This window comes from Acomys russatus, chromosome 7, assembly GCF_903995435.1.
Source record: "Acomys russatus chromosome 7, mAcoRus1.1, whole genome shotgun sequence".
In the NCBI taxonomy this organism is placed as follows: Eukaryota; Metazoa; Chordata; class Mammalia; order Rodentia; family Muridae; genus Acomys; species Acomys russatus.
The window spans coordinates 54388354-54403032 of NC_067143.1; the positions used below are offsets into that span (position 1 = coordinate 54388354).

Consider the following 14679-nt stretch of genomic DNA (forward strand, 5'->3'; position numbering starts at 1 on the left):
ACTGTAGAGATGGGTTAGTAGTTGAGAACACCTGCTCCTCTTCCAGAGCGTTGGCTCTCTTTGGAGCTGGAGTTACAGGAAGTTGTGAAGTACTTCGTGACTAGGGTATGTGCGCCTGGTGCCTACAGAGGCCAGAGGCATCAGCTTCTTTTCGATGAGGAGTTTCATCAGTTTTTAGCTACTTCGTGTGTTGCTAGGAATTGAACTTGGGTCCTCTGCAAGAGTACTGTGCACGCTTAACTGTTGATCCATCTATCCATCACCCAGAAGTAGATTTTCAGCCAAGTGCTTTGTCTACCGCGTTGTGATATTTTTTAAATTTAGTATTATTTTCTTAAATGTGTATGGGTATTTTGCCTGTACAATGTGTGTGCCTGGTGCTCAAGGAAGCGAGAAGAGGGTGTTAGATTCCCTTGGACTCACAGATGGTTGTGAGCTGCCATGTGGGTGCTGGGAACTGAACTCAAGTTCTCTGGAAAAGCAGCCAGTGCTTTTAACTGAGCATCTCTCCAACCCACATTGTGATGTTTTGAGGCCCACACACAGACCCTCAACTCACAATAAGATGATTCAGTAGCAGATATATTTCTGAAGAGACCAGAATAGCTGGCTGAGACTGGCTGTGTAACTAGGAGAATAAGCTGGTGTGATAGTTAGTAAAGAATGTTCTGGAGGAAAAAGAAAAGCCTCCATTTGAATTCTACTTGACAATACGGACAATGTGATCTTAAGCAGGTTTGGACTCTGAGTTGTGAAGCATGGTACAGAGAGGTTGAAAAGGATCTTATGTCAACAGATAGACCCACATACCCACGTTCTTATGTCCCCATAGGTTCGGGAGGCCTTGAGGAAGGCAGAGAAGGAGCTGGAATCACACAGCTCATGGTATGCTCCCGAGGCCCTTCAAAAGTGGCTGCAGCTGACGCATGAGGTGGAGGTGCAGTACTACAACATCAAGAAGCAGAATGCCGAGAAGCAGCTGCTGGTGGCCAAGGAGGGGGTGAGGCCTCCTTTCCTGAGGGCCTCCTGTTGCCCTCTTTCCTCCTCCCTGCCCTCCTCTTCTTATGCCACCCCCCATCATTCTCTGCTCTATCCTGTCCCTCCTTTTGAGTGAAGAGCTATATTGGCAGTGGGTTCTATTTCTTTTTCTAATGTACACTTCTTTTTAAAAAAGAAGATTTATTTTTGTTTTATGTATATGGATCTTTTGCTGGCATGTGTGTGCCTGGCACCCAGGGTAGCCAGAAGAGGCATGTGAGATCCCTTAGGACTGGGGTTATAAACATTGTGGGCTTCCGTGTGGGTGCTGGAAGCACCTTTGTAAAATCAGCCAGTGCTCTCAACTGCTGAGCTGTCTCTCTAGCCCCAACGACAATGAAGGAAGCAGCCCCCTTAAGGACCTCCATTAAGACCAAAGCATGTACATTTCTAGGGGGTCGAGCTTGAACCAAGGACAGACAGATATCAGATCACTGTATGTGTGTGGCAGGGACAGGAAAAACCTTGAAGGGTCCAGGAAAGCCTTATTTCTTCCTTATTTCTTTATGTTGGGGGCTTCATCTTTGCAGGCTGAGAAAATAAAAAAGAAGAGAAACACACTTTTTGGTACCTTCCACGTGGCCCACAGCTCTTCCCTGGATGATGTGGATCATAAAATCCTAACTGCTAAGTAAGTAGCAGCAGGTCTCAGCTCTAGCAGTGCTAATCCCATCCTTAGAGCTTAAGGTTATGTGAGGCCTCCAACCCCTTCCCATCTCCTCACGATGGAGTGACAGCTCTGGTCTCCTGCCCAAGCCCTGATCCAGCTCCCACTCTGCTCTTAAGCCTATAAATTTGTTCATACATGCCCCTACCCAAATGTCTTCCTCTGAAAAGTGACTTTGTTCTTATTGGGGCTTCCACACAGTTCACCCCTGCAGTTCTCTTTCATGTCTTCAGGCAAGCCTTGAGTGAAGTGACAGCAGCCCTGAGGGAGCGCCTGCACCGGTGGCAGCAGATTGAGATCCTCTGTGGCTTCCAGATTGTCACTAACCCTGGCATTCACTCCTTGGTGGCTGCCCTCAACATAGACCCCAGCTGGATGGGCAGTACGCGCCCCAACCCTGCCCACTTCATCATGACTGACGACGTGGATGACATGGATGAGGAGATTGTGTCACCCTTGTCCATGCAGTGTAGGTGACCTCTTTGTAGGGATGAGAGAAGTAGCCTTTGGTACATAAGATGAGACATCTGTTGCCTGTGCTGTGCTTCAACAGCAGCTGGGGAGGACAGCTAGAAAAGACGGCAGCTCCTGCATTGGTTAATAAAACGATTCACATGAGGATGTTTCTTTATAGCTGTCCTTTTGGTGGTTTCTTCTTGCTATATGCCTTCTCTGTTCTGTGTCTATGTGTTTTGTTTTGTTTTTTTTTTTCTTTGCTCTGTTTTTCTATTTAGTCCTCCTTTTTCTTCCCCCAACTACCTACCTTTATGAAAAAAAAATCTTCAGTCTTTCTATTTATAGTATAAAATAATATTCATTTTGACTGTCTATGTTTATTTACTTTTACTTTATGTTTCTTATTCCTAATTACTAAAGCAGATGAATAGAATGAAGTCTCTTTTCCTTGCCTTTCTGTGTGAGAGCCCTATATAGTAGCATCCTTTAAATTGTTCTACCCCTAAAGTCTCCAAACTGGGAGACATTCTTGCCCAGGAGGGAACTCCTGTTCAAGTATGTCTGGCTGTCTACCAAACCTGGACCCCCTACCCCCACTCTGTATCCTGGTTCTTTCTTCTTTCTTCCAAAGGTGACAAGAGCTTAGTAGAGCAGAGCCAGAGGGACAGCATTCTGGAGGAATGCTTTAGTGACTCCCTTGTGGTCCACAACTGAATTTTTATTTGGATGGGAGATGGCTTAACTAAATAAATTAAGCTTATCTGTAGTGATGGTCTTATCTTGGGCCTATACCCAAAGGGGAGTTCAGGGCTGATTAAGGGTCTCCATTTCAGGAGGCTAGCTACATTCCCCTGCTTGCCCTGTAGGCCAGATTCTTTAATCAGGCTAAATTCATATTTCAGACAAAAGTTATTTCTAAATATCCTTTTTAATGGGCTGAGCCAGGAACTTGCTGTGTAATCCGGGCTAACCTTGAACTTGTGATAATCTTCCTGCTTCCTACCCTCCCAAGTATTTGGTATTATAGACATGTAGGAACATGTGAATTTTTTCAATAGTGCTTTGCCCCTGGCCAAGCCTCTTTGTCTCCTTGATCTGCTATCTTTTTGGTTTTGGTTTTAGTTTTTTTGAGACAGGACCACACTATATAGCTGTGGCTGGCCTAGCTCTCTCTGTCGCCCTGGCTGGCCTGAATTCTATGTAAACCATGCCAGCCTCAAACTCATAGAGATCTACCGCCCCTGCCTTCCAAGTGCTAGAATTAAAGGCGTGTGCAATCACTCCTGCCTTGATCTGATATCTTGTTAGGTCTTTAGTCGAAGTCCTAACAAGGTTTCAGTCACTAATAGACAAATCTGGAATCTAACTTACTGATCTAAAGGCTCCTATGCTCTCTAGGTTAGGAAGAACCATACTTAGCTCTGAGCTACTCACTCCCTGACCCCAGCCCTCCCTGTAGCCCATTGAGAGACAGGCCAGAACCCTTCATAAATCAGATTCTCTTCTCCTTTTGGCCTGGCTGTTGACCCTAGATGCTGCCTGGCTGATGGGGCGTAGGTTCAGTGACCGCTCTCTCTGCTCTACATCCGCCGGCTCGGATGATCAGTCCCTCTGGAAATACCCGGGTTTGAGGAGCCCCTTTGGGGCTTTTGTTTTTCTGACTTTTGGAACTAAACCAACACTCCTATCCAATGGGCCCCTTCCCTTGCCTGCCTCATACCCCTGCCTGCTCCCTCTGTCCCCTCAGCACTCCCCCTACTAACTGAAGGGAGCGGTTCGGGGGTGAGAAGAATCAGCCTGCTTAGCTGAGGATTGGAGAGAAAACTTAGGAGGTGATGGGAGTTCCCTGCTGCCCGCTGGGCTGGGCGGGAAAGGAAAGGACAGCCCTCTGTTTTTCCTCTTTAAGTTCTTCCCTTTTCTCCCAGGTCCTACTTTCTTTTTTTTTTTTTTTTAACCTCCTTCTCTTCCTATTATGGGCTTCTTTCTCTTCAAGCATTTCATGCTTTGATAGCTACCAGCTGAGGGCTTGCCTCCTAACTCTCCATCACTATGGGATTGTGCTGGCTCCATGGCTTGGCCTTGTAGAGCTCTGCCATTCTAGCAGCCTCTGACTTTGAACTTTAAAGGAATATGTATCTTTTTTTTTTTTTTTTAAGTTGGAGCTGGGATTGAGCCTAAGACATGCTCTGGCACATCCCTAGGTTACCTGCTGTCTAGGTTGGGATGATAATTATCCTGCAAGAGCCTGGTTTGCAGCATTGATCCTGGAACTAGGTAATTGTTATTTATGTACATAGCAGAGGAAATTTGGAAAGTTAAAAAAGATAAGCATGAGTAGTAGCATTTAAAAGGCCGAATACTTTTTTCTTGCATTTTTTGTCAACTTAAAAAATATTTTTTTGTTTGTTTTGTTTTTCAAGACAGGGTTTCTCTGTGCAGCTTTGGCTGTCCTGGACTCGTTTTGTAGACCAGGGTGGCCTTGAACTCAATCCACCTGCCTTTGCCTCTTGAGTGCTAGGATTACAGGCATGTGCCACCACCCAGCAAAGATTTATTTATTTACTATGTATGGAGTATTCCACCAGCTACAAAAAGGCACCAGATCTCATTATAGATGGTTGTGAGCCATCATGTGGTTGCTGGGAATTGAACTCAGGACCACTGGAAGAGCAGACTGTGCTCTTAACCTCTCAGCCATCTCTCCAGTCCTCAGATTTTATTTTTATTTGATGTGTGTATATGCATGCGTGTGTGCGTGCATTGTGTTTGGGTTTAGGCACATGAGTGCAGGACCCTGTGGGCCAGAAGAAGGCATGGGTCCCTGGAGCTGGAGTTACAGGCAGTTATGAGTTGCTCAGAGTGGGTGCTGGGAACCAAACTCACACCCTCTGCAAGAAGAGAACATACTGTTAACAGATGGGACGTGTCTCCAGCCTCCTGCCTACTGAGAAGTCTGAGAACAACCCCACAGGATTTTATATATGTGGATTAAGATGAGAATCAAAGTGGCTGAGAGTCACAGCTAGAAGTTGAAAGGCTTGGCTTCAAATTCTAGTGTTTTGTGTTCCAAAGCTCATGGCTAGTTCATGAAAATTTTCATCCTGGGATGGGATGACAATTGAGATGTAATATGAATAATAAAATATATATTAAATTTTTTTCATCCTTCTTCATCCCTTGAAAATTTTTGTTTGTCTCACTCTATAGTCTGCTGGCTTCTAACTCCTAATCCTCCTGCCTCAGCCTGCTAAATGCTGAAATTACAGTTATGTCTGACCATACCCAATTCCAGAACATTTTAATAAGTATCTTTCATATTATTAAAATCTTTTTATAAGTATCACTTTTAATATCTCTGTCATCTGCCAGCAAATAGATGCATTTTCATTTTTTCATTGTCCCTCCGTTATGTATACTTTCATGCAACTATTAATAATGATCCAACGAACAGGTTTGTGTACAAGTCCTTGTCTGTGTTGTGAATTACTTTCTGAGGTTGGCTAAAGGGAAAAGGCTGGTTCTTGGTGCTCTCCCGGACCTTGCTCCAAGTCCCTGTCCTGTACTGCCCTGCCTGTGCCCTCCCACTAACTGCCTTGCTACTTCCCTTTATATCGACATTGGCTTTAGGTCTCCTTCCACTGAAGTTGCCACTAAAACTGACCTGGGCACCTCATCTACAGTTTCCCATCCTTTTAGGTCCCATAGTGGGAGGTTTCTGGGAGGTGGTGTCCTTTTCTCTGGATTGGGTATCAGAGGTCTAGAGAGGTGTCTAGCAGGCATATCTTTATGGGTACCTGCTTGCCTGCACCCAGCCTGGGTGTGCCGGTCCTCATATTCTCTTTACTCTCCTTGCAGCCCCCAGCCTGCAGAGCAGTGTTCGGCAGCGCTTGACAGAGCCACAGCATGGCCTGGGATCTCAGAGGTTGGTAGAGGGCGAGGCTGGCCACTTCTTGACAAGCCGGGTATCTCTGCGGCGAATGCGTAGCCTTTCATCTGGACAGTCTTTCAGTTCTGAAGGCCACGGGACCAGCTCTCCATCTGCCTCTGCTTCTTCTTCCTGCTCCTCTTCCGCTACCACCATCGCCACCACCACCACCTCCACCACCTCCACCACCATCAACACCGTCCATGTTCACCCTGTTTATTATCACCACAGCACTTCCTATTTCCTCCAGATGGATCCCTACCCTGATCCAATCCTTTCTGACAACACCGCTGTGATGTCTGGGCATTCAGAGAGCCTGGGGTATCAGCTGTCTCTCTTCTCTTTCTTCCTTCCCTTCCTACTGCTTTTACCTTGGCCTCTGCCTGCTGCCTGCTGCTTGTTGGCCTCTGGGCGGGGTGGTGGGGAGTCTTCCTCCTTGCCCTTTCCTTCTCAGTTCTGGGATGCCTCATGAGGGTCAGCTTTATTTCCTATGCCCGACTTCCCTCTGCTGTTTGAGGTTTTCTGACTCTAAAAATGAGTAACGGTCTTCTTCCCTCATGATCCTATAACACTTTTATTTAAATTACGTACTTTTATATCAGTTATCTCATATTCTTTACTCTTTAGATAAATTTATTCTGTGCCAGGTGAACATGGGGATTCCCAGAAGATAAGATGCAATCCTAGTCATTATGACTATAGTCTTGTCTGAGAAAGACACACAAATAAATTGTGGAACAGTTTCCTAAGTGCTCTGGGGTACTGAGGAAGGAGGAATGACTAACAGTGTGCATCTAGGTGGAATGCTTTACAAAAGAGATGACATTTGTGGTGCGGCCCTGTACACAAAGAAAGGAAAATGTTCTAGTTTAAGGAAATGTTATGTGCAGAGGAATGGAGGTGTAAGGACATATTGTATACTCGTAATGAGAACACTGCATATGTGTTAGAAGGACTGGAAGGTGAGGTCAAATGATGAAAAGTTCAGAAAGGCTCAGGGGTTGGCTTTTATCTTTTTAGAAATGGAGCACCATACAAGGGTTTCTAGACGAACGTGAATTGGCTAGGCCTCCATTTTGGAGGACTTAGGGTAGTTATGAGTGCTGGCTGCTAAGCTTGGTGGCCTGAGTTTAAACCCAACTCCTGAAAGTTGCCCTCTGACCTCCACATCTGTGAATGAGTGTGTGCAAACACACAAAATAAATATGTGTAATAAAATTAAAGTCCATTTTAGAAGTAACAAATTTAGTGGCTTGCATGCAACGAAGAAAGGAAGACTGATTTGGGGGCATTGCAGCATACCACTTGGGGAGGTAACTGAGGTCTTGGCTCAAGAAGATGATTCACCTAGAACTGGCTACAAGGTACAGAAAGAAGAATCTAGTTTGACACTTAGATGTCTAGCTTGACTGAGTAAGCAAGTATAGCCTTCATGGAATGAACAGTACAAGAGAAGGAATGTGGACTTGGAAATTTGGGACAGGAAAAGTAGGAAGTAAAATAATGACTTGTTAGAGTAGGCGGTTAAGGCTCTGAAAGGGTAGTTTTTCTCCAGGTCACAGAGATAATTAGGACAGAGCACAGACTCCCAACTTGACTTTTCATTCAGGATACTTGTTTTTCTGCAACGTCTCAGTAAGTGATATAGAGAAGAATTGAAAGTTTCTTCTCAGCCTGGCCTGGCCTCTCTTTGACTTTCCCTGCTAATATGTCAAGATGTTAGGCTAAGATCAGAGGTAGTAGCCTTGATCTTGTACAGGACAAACTTAGGGGACCCTAAGAAAGGACTCATCCCTGAAACTGTGACTATGGCTCAGCCCTGGTTACCAAGTTGCAGCCTGCTCACTCTGTTGATTTCTTTTGATCCAGCCTCATCTCTCTGCCTGTTTCATAAACCTTTAGGGAGTTATCCTTGAGGGCTGTTGCTTTTGCTTCCACAAAAGGAAAGCCCTCAGTAGGATCATTTCTTCAGCAGAACTGTCCATTTTCACTCTCATCCTCATTTCATCTGGAAGTGTGAGAAGAGAGACTGCTCCTCCTAGTATTTATGGGTTGGGGAAGCTAGGGGTTGCTGTGATTTCATGCTCCAAGGCCTAAGCTGAGGGCAGTAGGGGAGGAAGGGTGGGTAGTGCCTGCATTCACCTGGCCTGTTCACTGCTTAATTTTCTTTTGCACCATGCACCAGAGGATCATCTCTAAAGGCAAACAGGCTCTCTAGTAAGGTTAGTAGCTTGGAATGGGAGTCCAAGGCAGCCTAGCCTTTGGGGAGGGATAACTCTGGCCTAACAGGTTTCAGCAGTTCAGGGAGGGAAGGTGAGCTTGCCGTAATGGGCCTCTCCCCTCTCAATATCTACTACGGGTTTCTCCTAGGTCCTCATCTTTCTACGGGATTCTTAGCTTTTCATTGATGAGGGAGGCATGGAAGTCTGTGAGGATCAAGAACAAGTGTAGGACTGTGGGTCAGAACTGAGACTGGGAGGGCCAAGCTTGTTTTTCTTTCTTTTCCTTGGTGTTCTAAAGATCGACATTTCCAGGATCTTACCTCCTCAGTTAAAAAAAGCTGCCAGGCAGGCTGCCTTGGCACTTTCTTAGTGGTATGTTTATGGGGAGGATTGTTATGTGCATAGAGAAACAAGAACACGTTTTATTGTTTAAGATGTAGGCCTTGCTGGTCTCAAAGTTGCTGTGTAGCTAAGGGTAATCTTGACTCTATGAGTCCCCTGTCTCTACTTCCCAATTGCTGGTAGTATAGGTGTGTGGTAGCACACCCAGGTTTTTGTTTAGTTAATTTTTTTGGTTTCTCTGTGTAGCCTTAGCTGTCTTGGACTCACTTTGTAGACTAGGCTGGCCTTGAACTCAAGAGCCCCACCTGCCTCTGCCTCCCTGAGTTGCTGGGATTACTGTTGTGTGACACTGCGCCCTGTTTATTTGGTTTTTGAAGCATCGTTATCCTGTACACCCCTGTTTATCTACAGGCTGGGCTTAGGTTTGTGATAGTTCGCTGTCTTAGCCTTCCAAGTACTGGGGTTACAGATGTGCACTTGGTGAAGACACATTTAGATAGAAGCAAGAACCAATGTCAGATACATGAATCCAAATATGAGCCTGAATATTTATGTAGACAATAGACTATGTGGCTGAAGCAGTATTTGTAGCAGTGGAGTTGGAGCTAGTATTGTCTCCCTTCCAACTCCAAGCTCCTGGCTTGGAACTTGCTGCTCAGTTAGCTGTTCCCTGAGAAAGGAACTCAAGTAGCTATGAGACAACCCCCTACTTTGCCTGTTTCTGGAGGCTGGTGTCCTTCCTAACCTTTGACCCTTAGCTTCCTGGATCTTACCTGCTTCTGTTATTTCCTCTCCTATTCTTCTAACTCAGGTGTTTATAGCTTTCCTTTGGCCCTCTCTTCTGCCTCTGTTGTGGGCTCTCAGGTCTCTGGGAAAGTGAAGGAGAGTTTAAGATTGATAAGAAACCCTAATAGTCACCCCTTTGTTGTAGAGGCAGAAGCTGTAGTATCTGGGATTGGTTCATAGCCTTTAGCCTTAGCCAAGCCCTGAACTAGACTCTGTGTATGTGTTTAGTGTGTAATGGTATGGTCCTGTAATTCAGACCTACAAAGAAAGCCTTTTGTAACTGGGCTCCATACTGGCCTTCCAGGTTCACTGGCTTCATTGCCTTTACTTCTACAATACTTTGCAATTTCCCAAGTGCTTTGTTAAGATTTTGTTCCTCCAAACAGTCTTGTAAATAACTAGTTTGATAGCATCCCTGTAGGGCAAAATTGGGGCTCAGAAAAGTTAGATGACTTATCTAAGATCATACAGAAGGGTCCAGAGCTCTTCTCAACCCCTGTACCTTAAAGACCAATGTTCTATCTTTCTGTGCCTCTCTACGTTCTCCCTGCCAGCAGAGCTGTGAAGCAAACTCTGCACTTCTTGCTTTGATTTTAACTCTGCAGAACTACTCCATGTCCTCATATAAATTCTGCGAGAGGATAAGAGGCAACATCTTGGCCTTTGGGATAAATGAGGGATTGTTTGCAAGGCTGTTCTAACTTCTCCTCCCCAGCCTTGGTCAGGCCTGCTGACTGCATGTGTTCTGTTCTTTGAGCCTGGCCCAGACTGCATGTATCCCAGGTGTGATGGAATAACTTAAGCAGGGAGGAGGAAGGCATGGGAAATGGTGACTCAGAGCACCATGCAGCTTTTATGTTAGCTTAGGGTAGAGTCCTAAGTACCTTTGCCAGCCATGGGAAGGCAAAGTATTGAAGAGGATGCCTGTGGAATTTGAGCCTATGGTTTCTATCAGTGGCTATCAGTGTAGCACCTTGGTATTCAGTGGGGATAGGGCCCAGTCACTGCAGAGCTCTCTGCCTGATGATGATGCTAGGTAATGACATTTGTTTTTGTTTCTTTTTGTTTGTCTCTTCTCATCATTGTCCCCTTTCTCCTATTTCTACCTACTTTTCTTCCTCCATAATCCTGCTTTCCTCTTTTTCTTCTCCAATCTGTCCCCTTTCTTACTCTGTCCTGATTATTTACTCAACTTTCATTACTCATTCCTTTTCATCCATTTTTTTCCTGTTTCTTTTTATTTTCACTTTTCTTTGCCTCCTCCCACTCCCCACCTTTCCTCTGCACCTCTTCCCCTGTATTCTATGTTCCTTCTTCTTCTTTGTCCTATATCTTGCAGGGATTTGACCCATTCCGATTCGGAGTCCTCCCTCCACATGAGTGACCGCCAGCGTGTGGCGCCCAAGCCTCCTCAGATGGGCCGTGCTGCAGAGGAGGCTGTCAATGCCATGCCTTCCAATGGCAGTCATCGGCTGATTGAGGGGGTCCATCCAGGATCTGTGGTGGAGAAACTGCCCGACAGCCCTGCTTTGGCCAAGAAGGCAACGCTGGCACTGAACCATGGCCTAGACAAGGCCCACAGCCTGATGGAGCTGAACCCCTCAGTCCCATCTGGTGGCTCCCCACTTTTGGATTCTTCTCATTCTCATAGCCCCAGCTCCCCAGACCCAGACACACCATCTCCAGTTGGGGACAACCGAGCCTTGCAGGGTAGCCGAAACACACGAATTCCCCACTTGGCTGGCAAAAAGGCTGTGGCTGAGGAAGATAATGGTTCTCTTGGTGAGGAGACAGACTCTAGTCCAGGCAGGAAGAAGTTTCCCCTCAAAATTTTTAAGAAGCCTCTCAAGAAATAAGCAGGATAGGGTGGCAGTGTTGAGGCTGTCTTTCCCTGGGTCTTCTGCCTTCACCTCCCTTCCTGTCTTGGTGATATCTGGCCCCTAGAGTGGGGCACAATGGGGCTGGCCCAAGGGCCTGGGCACTGTACATACCTGCCCCATTCAGCCTTGGTCCTTCATCATTATTTATTAACTGACCACCATGGCCTGCCTGCCCTAAACCCTTCCAGCCTTGGGCTGCTGCTGTCACATCCTCTCCACTTCAGTGCATGTCTTAGTTGCTGTTCCCTCAGTTCCTACCCCACTTTTGGGCTCCAGTTTCTATCTCTGCTGTCCCAGTTTTGAGGTTTGGTTTTTGTTTCTATTTCCTGCTTTCAGGCTCCTCTCTCCCATTACTCCCCAGCTTTCCTAGCAGTTGTGGGGAAGATAGGAGGAGTAACTTCTGACACCTGTACCTCAGTTCTAGTCATCCTACTGACAATCGTTCTGCCTACCCCAGACTGGGCCAAGTTCCTGACCTCTGGGGTTTGTTCCATGGAAGTGTGCTGGGCTGGAGGGAACTTCTCCTGGAGCTCATTTGGATCTCCAGGGCTCTGTTCAGGAAGTGGACCCAACTCCCAGGGAACAAGTCACCAGAGTTTTGAAGAGAAACAAGGCTTGTGACTGATGGGAAAGACTTCTCTTAGTTGGAGAATGAGTAGATGCCAAAGCTGTGGGCTACAAGGCAGTTGCCATGTCTCTCTTGTCCTGCCTACATCTGCCTTCCTCTTACCTCTGCTCCCCTATGTTGCAGGAGTGTATCTTTTAAGAGGTGCTGCCCTGAAGCTCCTCAACCATCAGTACTACTGGGGCTCAGGACAACTGGCTCCCCTGGCTATGGGAGCCATAGTCATGACACAGGGCTCTTGTGGAGCCCTGGGCAAGGAGGTTGTATTTGAACCAAAAGACAAATAGTTTTAAAGTAAAACATTAAATAAATAAATAAATAAATAAATAAATAAATAAATAAATAAATCTCCTGAATTTCCCAAGTGCCTGCACAGCACCCTCCCTTTGTTAGACTCTATTTTTCATATTACTGCATAGCCTGGCCAGAGGCTCAAAATAGACGCAACTGGTTTGGGGAAGGGGTGGTGAGGGAAGATAGTACACATAGGTGAAGGCTGCTGTGTGACCACTTCAACCCCTACCCCTCCCATCTTCCAGACAACTCTCTCCTTTACCTATTTTTGCTATGGCTGTAAAGGTATTTTTCCCTCTGCCCCATCTGTCATACCTTTACCCTGAGTTCCTAATTTGGGCCTGGGTTGGGTGCAGCTGGGGCTGGTCTTAGGTGGGTGCTAGGCTGTAGACTGCCTTGTAGCCCCCTGGACACCCTCACATGGGTTTTTCTGTGTTATTTCATAAGATTCTTTGAAGTCCAATAAAGCATGTAGGAGATTTTAACCTTTGCTGGCTGTGACTCTTACTGTGTTCTCTGGGGCTTAACAAATGGGATGTGGGAGATTTTTAACTCCTGCTGGCTATTTTTACAGGATATTTGATTATTTATTGTACACAGAAAACCAAATCATTAGCAAAATATAAAAGCCCAAATTGATAAACTGTGTTTGTCAGATGCGGTTAGGGGTGCCCTTAAGAGAAACACTTTGGGTGTCCCTCTAAAAGCCTCCATAGGTAAGAATGCTAAAGAATGCAAAGTTCCTGTCTATTTTGAGGCAAGTCGCTTGAGAGAGGTCTTGTGGTCTTTGCTTTATGAGGCAAGTCAGCCTGCTGGCCTCAAGCTACCCCACCATAAACGTGAAATGGTTCAGGGCAGGAGAGCCCTACTGACTTGGTTTGGAGTGCCGCTGCCATGGTGACATGGTTCAGCCTGCCAAGGGTCTAGGAGAGGAGATTTATAAGAATTGGAGATTTGATAGAGGCCCCCCCCCCCCAACTTAGAATGTTGTAGTATAAGAATTGCCACACAAACTACTCAAGCACCAATCTCAGTGAGATATTGATGGTTTATTGAATGAATGTATACCTCAAGACAAGGCTAATTGCAATCAGGGCTACAGAAAGGACTTGTGAGCCTAACTGTGACGTTGGCCTGGTTTTAAGGCAGGCCTTTATTTTATTTTTATTTTTATTTTATTCAATTTAAGGCAGGCCTTTAATAAGAAAAACCATAACCAGGTAATAGCCACATAACCAGGTGGGAAGCAAGGGGAGAGCAGCTTTACATCATTTTGACTAGCTAAACAGGAGAAAAATTGATTTTGTTCCGAATACATTGTATCTAGGTAGCTAGACAAAACCTTTTAAGCTGATCGGTTAGGATGTAAACTTGGGGACCTTCCAGTTCCCCACCATTCTGGGAGAAAGGAACATAGCCGGGTACTGCGGTTTTGTTTAAGTAGAACACAAATCATTAATTCAAGCAGACTGTTTAATAGGTAGTGTAAGAAAAAGGCTGCTCCAGCTCCCAAGCGGGCAGAGTCTGAGACTCTGAACTTAATCTCACCTTATGATCAAAATGGAGATTTAAAAACAAAATGGCTTCTGTTATGCTAAAGACGAAGGCAGGTGTTAACAAGGAGCTACAGTTTTAAGCAGGTTACAAGAAGAAGAACATTTTTGGAAGGAGCTCTGGCCTTGCAGGAACAACAGAGAAGCAGTTGACAGGACCCAGGTAACACAGAATTCTAGGAAAGAGAGCCAAGGAGCCCTCTTGGGTTTGGAGGAGCTCAAGAGAAAGGTAGACTAGCTAGATAGAATGAAACAGAGACTGCTAAAGATCTAGGGGTTGAGTTGCAGAATCAGGCTTGTAAATAGATATTTTGTATATAGATCAGGAAATAAAGTTATCTTGTTGGGCTAGCTGGTTTTTACCTCAGTTTATGCCCCCTATGTCTTTATTGGTATAAATTGAAACCTCAAAATGAGCTAATTGCAAATAAATAAATAAAAATTAAAAAGTGAGCTAATTGCAAAACATTATATAAATGCAGGTTTATTGGGAGCAGCCCTCGCTGCCATGCAGGGGGAGGGAGAGAGCGGAAAGTGCATGAGAAGAGAGTTGACAGGGAGGAGGAGAAAGAGGATGACAAAGAGAAGAGAAGGCAGGGAACCAAAGTGTCTGGATTATATAGTGAAGGGAAGAGTTCAGGGTAGAGGGCAGGGTGTGCCAGCCATGTCCTGTAGCAGGTAGGGACCAAGGGATGCCTGAAACCAAACATAATAGGTAACTTAAACAGTTACAGACTAAGACTCACTGTGTTCCTGTGGCTTAACAAAGAAGATGAAGCAGTTGGTGAGAAAGCTCTGAGTTAGGGCACTTGACATCAAACCTTACAGACCTGACTTTCATCCTTGAGACCCACATGGTGGAAGGAGAGAACCAACAAGTTCCCACACAGG

General features: G+C 45.6%; 1 protein-coding gene across 4 annotated transcripts in view; it reads left to right on the forward strand.

Moving 5' to 3' along the window:
* The window catches only part of Stim1 (stromal interaction molecule 1), a 160516-nt gene extending 147782 nt beyond the window's left edge, over positions 1-12734 (forward strand). Inside the window, exons 8-13 of one of the 4 annotated variants that reach the window (XM_051149107.1) lie at positions 833-1000; positions 1569-1669; positions 1939-2174; positions 3694-3786; positions 6017-6083; positions 10776-12734. In XM_051149107.1, the coding sequence (XP_051005064.1) occupies positions 833-1000; positions 1569-1669; positions 1939-2174; positions 3694-3786; positions 6017-6083; positions 10776-11292 (1182 nt within the window). In that variant the 3' untranslated portion in view covers positions 11293-12734. Of the gene's footprint in view, positions 1-832; positions 1001-1568; positions 1670-1938; positions 2175-3693; positions 3787-6016; positions 6408-8271; positions 8309-10775 lie in introns of all 4 variants that reach the window. The other 3 variants (XM_051149109.1, XM_051149105.1, XM_051149106.1) reach the window with 3 other exon arrangements.
* Positions 12735-14679: the final 1945 nt, after the last annotated feature.